The sequence below is a fragment of the Candoia aspera genome, chromosome 10, assembly GCF_035149785.1.
Source record: "Candoia aspera isolate rCanAsp1 chromosome 10, rCanAsp1.hap2, whole genome shotgun sequence".
Classification (NCBI taxonomy): Eukaryota; Metazoa; Chordata; class Lepidosauria; order Squamata; family Boidae; genus Candoia; species Candoia aspera.
Window position 1 is genome coordinate 15686499 of NC_086162.1, and position 8019 is coordinate 15694517.

The 8019-nt window shown below is 45.8% G+C and overlaps 1 protein-coding gene across 2 annotated transcripts; it reads left to right on the forward strand.

Moving 5' to 3' along the window:
* The first annotated feature begins 727 nt into the window (after positions 1 to 727).
* On the forward strand, positions 728 to 7388 carry EDN2 (endothelin 2). Of its 2 annotated transcripts, none has more exons than XM_063312538.1 (5): positions 728 to 840; positions 1810 to 1948; positions 3764 to 3883; positions 5606 to 5752; positions 7098 to 7388. In XM_063312538.1, exons 1-4 carry the CDS (start codon positions 777 to 779, stop codon positions 5724 to 5726), a joined length of 444 nt encoding a protein of 147 aa, XP_063168608.1. In that variant the 5' UTR covers positions 728 to 776; the 3' UTR covers positions 5727 to 5752; positions 7098 to 7388. The 2 variants fall into 2 exon arrangements, with proteins under 2 accessions (XP_063168608.1, XP_063168609.1); XM_063312539.1 differs by having other exon boundaries at positions 5649 to 5752.
* The last annotated feature ends 631 nt before the right edge of the window (positions 7389 to 8019 follow it).

Genomic DNA, 8019 nt, shown 5'->3' on the forward strand with positions numbered 1-8019 from the left:
TGATACCAGCTCATTGTTCATGAGCTATGTGAACCCAGGCAACTGGGTTCATTGAGTAAACTATTGTTAGAACAATTGTTAGTGGGCAGTAGGAATACACAGCACCCAGGCTGAATTCTGGTGCAGGAAGGGGACACTGAGAATTAAGATACTTTCCCTTGCCAACCATCAACCACTCCTGGGATGTGAACTTGCCTTTCTTCAGTGCTAAACCGATTCTTCAAACCCAACTTGGAGTTCTCCAAACATGTTGGACTGTAACTCCCACAACCTCCAGTCGGCAGGGCTAAGATGATGGAACTGTGGCCAGATCCAGGGAAACAGTCAGCCAGGGCAGAGATTGCAGCTTCCCCGGGCTGCCTCGGAGTCCGGCCACATCCACCCATCTAGCCTTCGGGTCGCTTCGTCTCCTTGTATGTTAACGCGAAGCTGCCCCGGCGGGGGAGATGAACGTCTGAGCGCTGCGGGACAGTAGCTCGGGAGAAAGCGCAGCCTGGCGGCCAGGCAAGAAAACGGCGGCGGCGGAAGCGGCGGCAACAAAGCGACGGGGCGATTGGCTGGCTCTGTGCCCCCTTGGCTCGCCAGGCGGAGGGCGCCCCCGTCCCACGTGGAGGGGAGGTGAGAGGCGTGCCCACGGGCTCCTGTGACGCGCTAGCCAGCAGGGTTATAAAACACCTGCAGCGAAGACCTGGGACCTTAGAAGCGTCTCTTGGCGGCTGTGGGGAGGGAGAGGGGAAGCGAAGTTTTCTGCCTCTTAAAGGATTAAGCTAGCCACAATGGTAAACAATCCTGCCTGTTTCTTTTCCTTTGCAGTCGCCTTCTGTGTCCTGCTGCAAGAAGGTGAGAGAACCGCCAGGATTTTTCTTTTTTTAAGAAAGCATAACTATTTGGGGGGTCTGCTTGGTGCTTGTTTTAAATCCTGCTATTTTTTTTTTCAAATGCATTTTGCTTGTGAATGAGCCTTGGTTTTTGACCCCCTCCTTAGTTCTTGCCAGTCAGATGCTAACCTCCCTCTGCATCCTCCTGTGGTCCCTGCAGCAAGGCCAGACTTCGCGTTCTGTTTCCAGGCGACTCCACACGGGAGGAAGCAGCTCTAGGGGAGTCTGGCTTTGCAGGGATGGGTGGTCCTCTGAGAGGTCCGATTTTGCTCTGACCACAAATCCCAGGGATAAAGACTTTTTCTCTTTTTCTGGTTTGCTTTTTTGGGGGAGGAGAAAAAAAGACTTGGCTTTTGCTTGCAACCCTCTCAAGAAAGAAAGGAAGGAAGGAAGAAAGGAAGGAAGAGAAAGCAAAAAGGCTCAATCCTTCTGGCATGCTTTGGCACACTCTGGCCTGCCCATGCCTGGTGTGATTGTCAATGAATTTAAAAAGGAGAGAAGCCAAACACAGATAACCATTACCCAGCTCCCTTGAGCCATGCACTGTCAGTCCTTGGGGGTGGTGATTTCGTGTACTAATGAATCCGCCTCTCCAGCTAAGGAATCGGCCTCTCTACTGATCAGTGCGTTGCAGACATGGGCCAAAGTGTACACCTAGGCAAGACATCCAGTATCACTTTTGGCGTCTGGTTTCTTGCTGAGCAATGCCAAAAAGCCGTGGGGTCTGTAAACACCCTGAATGAATAAAAGAACACAGCTTTTATGATCTTGCAATCTCCGGCATTAAGGCGTGGCTGCTATAAAACTGCTAAGCTGGGAAACTAGGGGGCACGCTAATCACTCTGTTTACCTACCAGGATGCGTTCCTGGCCCTTCCACGCCAGAGCTGTGACTGACTTGTCCATTCTCTTTCCTCTGGGGCCATGAATAGGCCAGGCTACAGTGGAATCCCACTTGTTGGCCGCCAACAGTCGGCACCAGAGGACCAAGAGATGTTCTTGTATCAACTGGATGGACAAGGAGTGCATCTATTTCTGCCATCTCGATATCATCTGGATCAACACGCCAAGGTAAATGAAGCTCTTAGGCTCTTGAAAAAGGTGGTAACTGATTTGGAGGGGCTGTGGCTTGCTGTAGCAAAGCACCACCTTTTCATGCAGAAGGTTCAAGTTCCAGTCCCCAGCATATCTAGGCTGGTCTGGGAAACACACCTGTCTGAAACCTTGCAGTGGCTGATGCTGCCAGTCAGTGTTCCCAGGACTGGGTTGAATGGGCCAAATTTCTGTCTCAGTACAAAGCAACTTTATCCTACCAGATCCATGTGAGTGACAAGATTGGCTACAAAGAAGTTAGGTGGTGTGTACTCTGGGACAGGATCCAAATGGATGGGCTGGGGTGGGTGGGCAGAATCCATGTTCTTTGCCTCTTAAGGAAGATTTGCATATGACACTCAAAAGCACTCTTCAGCTTCCTACCCTATATTTATTTTGGGTGGTGGAGGAAATATAAGGCAGGTTGGTATTTGTTAGGGAGTTAAGGCTGAATAGCCTCAGATGCATGTAATTATCAAGAAGGGGTTGGCCTGTTGTATGGTACAGCAAGACCCCAAACAGTCTATTCTGAGCTGCTTAGGATCCAAGCCAAACAGACTACACTTGCTTAGGCGTGGTTCTAGTTATGCCTGCTAACCCACGGTATTGAGTAATAATCCAGTCAGGAAGTTACATGCCATTCTCTTCCAGTTTTATTTTTTTAAGGAAGGGGGAAAGGCTGGGGGATGAAACTAACTGAAGGCTGTTCTCCAGAGTTACAAAGCTTGTAAGAGTTTAGGGGTTCCTTTTTAAATAAATGAACTTCTTACACTCTTCAAGTCCAGATTGGTCAATATGAACAGATGGCATTGGGCAGCAGGGATCATAAGAAGAATCCAACTGGATCAGACCTAAGGCCCATTGAGTCCAGCATTCTGTTCCCATCCTAATCAGTCAGATGCTGATGGAAGCCCATAAGATGGGTGCACTTGCTGCTTCAAATGTATGCTCTCATGCATACCATCTAATTTTGGAAATAATGCCCCATCTAGACAGGTCATCATTGATAGCCTTATCCTCCAGAAATTTGCCTGGGGGACTTTAAGCCATGTGAATTGGTGGACATCACAGGAGCATAGAAAGCAGCCTTCTGTTCACTCTTGACAGTTGGGTTGTCTAGCCTAAGGTTGTTAACGTGGACTATCACAGATCACAACTATTTCAGAAAATGCTGCAAGTTGAAACTGTGACTATATGCATGAAAAACAAGAACTTAGCCATTGTGCCATAGCCCTGCCCATTGGTTATGCTAGGGTCCCATTAAAATAAATTGTGCTTAAAGTAATTGTTCTTAATTTTTCATATGGATTCCAGGGTGACCCAATGCATATAAATTAATCTCGATTAGAGGTGAAGTAGCTGTGTCCTCCTGCCATATCGTCCAGCTCCTATTATGCCCATTTGGCATGGCTATCAATCAGTGATGATAGGAGCTGTAGTTCAACTACATTTGGAGGTCCATCCATCCTTGGTATAGATCCAAGCATCCAGTGCCAGGGAAATTCCATTGGGTCTTCTGTCCTAATGTGAGATAAGGGTTTATGTGCCAAGCCATAAACCACAGTTTGGAAACCACTTTAGCTGGTTGCTACATTGGACTTATTCAAGGCCAAGCAAACCATATCTGGAGCTGAGTGCATATTTGGAGCAAGGAGATTGTTCTTCCCCTTAGCAACTGCAGAGAAGCCTAGTTATTGTTCAATTTTCTTGGCTACTGACCAAACCTATAACATAGATATCTTTCTGATCAGCCATGGAGGTTAACCTGACTACTTTTTCTTCTTTCAAAATCAGCCACTCTGTGCCCTATGGGCTGGGGAATCCTCGAGTACGGCAGAAGAGGTCTCTCCGCAGATGTGAGTGCTCACATTTCAAGGATAGCATCTGTGCAACTTTCTGCCATGGCAAGCCTCGGTAGGTATGACATAAACAAGAATATATCCCTAACCCTAACCCTGGTTAGGGGTTAGGGATATATTTAGCATACGAGAAGGTGCTAAAAGTTCTTGGGAGTTATGAGATTAATAGAGGGAGCACTATATGTGATGGGAATTTCCTTGAATCAACCCATGGTTAAATTTATCCATTTCAGCAAGTATCTTGTCTCCATAAATTCACCTATTGCACACCAAATATCCTGTCCCAAAATACTTAGAGGCAACAGATCAAGATGGGTGTAGAAGAGGTACTTGCGGTAGGCTCGTTTGGCAAAGGTGTAGTCACAGTCCAGTCCAGGGTTCAAGGCTCACAAATTCTATACCAGGAATCAAGGTCCACAGGATAAATCAATAAGGCAATGCTATTTCCAAGCCAAATAAATCCAGGCAAGGACAGATATACGAGAAGCCGATACAGAAGTTGTTCCAGCATTGGAGTATGCTCAGGAGGCTTAAATATGGAGAGCTCCCGGCCTTCATCCAAGTATAGCTTGGGTTGATCACTACTAGTGGGCTGCTTAGAGAAGTGACTTACTCTCAGACCCAGCTTTCATGGGGCTCTTCCAAGCAACTTAGCATCCTCCCAACTTTCTGCCATTTGGATTTCTTATAGTTGTAGTGGGTGGCATGCCAGGTGGTCAAATCTCCATTTCATGGTCAGAATCTACAGGGATGGTCTCTGTTTCTGCCATGACTCCACTGCTAGGGTCTAGCTCCCCAGAATGGAATCTGTGTGGTGCCCTGTCCAGCATCTGCTCTACGTCGTCAGATGAAGATCCATCTGAAAAGGCAATCTCACTAAGCTATAAAGCCCGCAATGGCTGGGTTTATACAAACCCAAATAATGCCCATGATAACTCATTGTGATGTGTGAACTTTGCCATTAGAAAAGCTGCCCCACGGAAGTCAGTACAGGCACCTGGTAGAAGCCACAAAAACATCACTCTTATCGTTACGTCGCTTGCCCCCACATGCATACTCCGTGGACACTCAAGGATTACATGGCAGTCCCCTTTTATGAAACGCTATTGTAGAAGTAGAGTAGTCCTAACCCAGAGATTCTTTAGCTCTCTTGGTCAGTCACACACACATTCCCTACAGCCATACTGTTTGAGGATGATGGCTGCTGTAGTCCAAAACTGGAGAGACCCAGTTGCCTATTCCTACAGTAAATTGTGATAGTGTACCTGCTTCTCTTGAATGACCTAAATCTCTGGTATCATCTCTTGCTTTTAGACACCCAGCTAGGACTTTTGAAGAGAACACTCTAGTTGGAACTATGAATAGCAATGCAGTAACTGGCATGGCAGTGTATTAAAAAAGAATGTCATTTCATCTTTTTAGCATTATGGTCATTAAACCGAGTTCTTAGATAATCTCGTAGCAATGAATCCAGCTATAAACTTTTCTAAGACTTGGAGCTTGCCTTTTTTAGACAGAGAGAGAGAGAGAGGGAGGGAGAGAGAATGTCTTTCTCTCTGTGTGTGTGTGTGTGTGTGTGTGTGTGCGACTGTGTCCGTGTCTGTGTGTGTGTGTGTGTGCGACTGTGTCCGTGTCTGTGTGTGTGTGTGTGTGCGACTGTGTCCGTGTCTGTGTGTAAGCCTGGACAGTGAAATCATTGCTCTACAAAAAGCAACCCAAATGCATGTTTAAGAAATATCAATACTTTTTCTCTTTCTCTTTCTTTTTCCATTCTTAGTACTCTCTCTTATGGGACTCACCCTGGCATTTTTTTTTTCCAGAGATCCTCCAAAAATGCAGCTGCCCATGGGCACAGGAGGGCTGGCAAAGCTTCTGCAGAGCAGAAATCCCAGGCCTGACAAGCTGAACTTTTGAAAGTGCTCAGGTAAAAAGTCTACTTGTGCGTCTTCTAATATTTGTTTTGTGTACCGATGTTGCTGCATATTCAGTCACATTGAGCGTGTCTCGAGATCTGCAAAATGCTTTGGAGCAGAGTTTTAATAGTCATAGCTCACCCCCCTCTTGAAGTTTTGCAGAGCTCATTCTGCTAATTCTTTGGCAGAAATCCTTCCCCCTCAAATCTAGAGTGTTGGGCCCTCTGCGTGTTGCTGAGCTACCAACTCTCAGGACAGGATGGCCAACGTCTGGTTCATCAGAAGGGAGCTGGCTTCCCTACTTCTGACCTAGAGTTACTGGAGTTATTGGAGTTATCTCCAGTTATTGGAGATTGATTTCTTCAGAATGAGGGGGTGAGGCATATTTTGGGGGGAGTGGGAGCCAGATTTCACAGCAAGAAACAACTGTTTTCTCCAACTCACTACTTCCAGCCTACAGTTGTGAGGAGAAAAAAGAGAAAAGAGAATGCAGTTATATAATAAATGGTAAAAGTATACTTTCCATTGCAGAAATGTGAATCTCAGGAGTTCATAAAGCTCATCTCACATGAGCATTAGCCCCAACCCCCCAAATTCCCAGAATAATTCAGAAAAATGAAGTAGAGCATTGGTTGAGATAGACTTGGGAAAGATACTTTCCCAAGGGTTATTATGAGTAGTAAGGCTCGACATTTGTCACATCCCCATTTTGGCATGTGGAAATATGGGTAAATTTGCATGGGTTTACATTAAGCAGAGCTATTTCCTGAGAAATATTTGGAGAAGTACCTACGATTAAACCAATCCAATCCAAATAGAGTTTGGGGAAGCAGATTCCCTTTGCTAATAAACTCATTTCCCCATTGATTTAATGAGGTCTTCCTAATCCAGAAACCTCCATTAAAAAGATTAGGGAAACTGTTGACACCATGCTGCAATTTTTGGACAGTTTTTCCAAAGGTGTGGCATCCATACTTGGGTGTCTCATGTGATCCACCCCCTCCCCCCTCCTCCCATTTTAGATGAATAAATGCATCCAGTTCTGCATCATGGCTGGGCTTGCACCAGAGAATATACTAAGCAAAAATGGTGTTGGGCAGTTTGTGCCTGTGTGTGGTGGGAACCCAGCCACTTTTAGTACAGTTTCTGAATCAGGCCTCTGCTTAAGTCACAACACGGTTTTCAGTGTGTTCTACGGGCATCCCAATTTTATTTGTTTGCCTAGGTTTAGGATGCCATGTGTTGCTTCTCTTGGACTAGAGTTGACTGAACTCCCCAGAGTTAGATATAACCTTCAGTGTATATTTATGGGGCTTAGGTATATGTTGACTATTTATTTGGTTGTATATTTTGCAGGACCTTATGCTTTCATGGACTGAGTTAACCGGAAAGCAATAGCTCTCTCCAAGATAGCAAGGCCTTCCATGGGAACAGGGCTTCCTGAAGATAAAGTGATCAGCAGGGAACTTAAGGATGCTCTTTGGCTTAGTCAATGGAGTCCTCCATTCCCAAAGGTGCTCCTCTATCAAGTAGTCAAAGAAGAGAAGACATAACTTTGATGGAGAAGGAGGAAAAGTCCACGAAACAGCTGGGACTGGAATGAACCAAGAGCACCATTGCTGGTGGAACAGTTCTCCTATTATTCCAAAGGAGGGGGAAAAAATCTCCTCTTTTCTCCTGCTCCTTGATGTTGCTCCTGCTCCAGTGCCTCTTTGTTGAGTGGAAAGATGGGTTTCAAGGATGCCCATAGGGTTCCCAGCAAATGCCCAGTGTGTGGCTGGCACTTTATGGACTAGGCAATACTTTGGGGAAAAGCAATATGTGCAACCCTGAATGTGATAATGCGAAGTCCTTCCCACCCCCAAAACCTTGTTTATGCTGTTTTTAGCAGTTGACTTCAGAGGTAGTTTGTTTGTGGGGTCAGACAGCTTCCCCCAGTTCTGTCCTGCCCAAATTCCTCTTTGCTTTTCTATCAATAGACACATCTGGGAATGAGGTGGATGTGACCTTCTTTGGGGTCTCTTCTCCCCCCAAGCAAAAAATCAAAGAAAACAAAAGGAAAGCTAAGTCGACTAACTCTTAGTTAAAATGTCATCAGGTATCAAGAATGGTTCAACCAAGTTAATTGCCACAACTGCACTTAAGAAACCAGGGATCATGGCCATGCCTTGTGCTATCACAAAAGGCCATCAAAGATTGTTCACTCATTCTACAAAGACCTCAGCTGTTCCACAGATTTTGAATGGTTGTGCGATATCCAGTGGAGTGTAGAGATGTG

Excerpts from the sequence above, each read along its gene's own strand:
- EDN2 (XM_063312538.1), top strand. The coding sequence starts at position 777 with ATGGTAAACAATCCTGCCTGTTTCTTTTCCTTTGCAGTCGCCTTCTGT. Across the intron at positions 1,949-3,763 it reads ATCTGGATCAACACGCCAAG|CCACTCTGTGCCCTATGGGC; the intron begins GTAAATGAAGCT and ends TTTCAAAATCAG. Across the intron at positions 3,884-5,605 it reads TTCTGCCATGGCAAGCCTCG|TACTCTCTCTTATGGGACTC; the intron begins GTAGGTATGACA and ends TTCCATTCTTAG.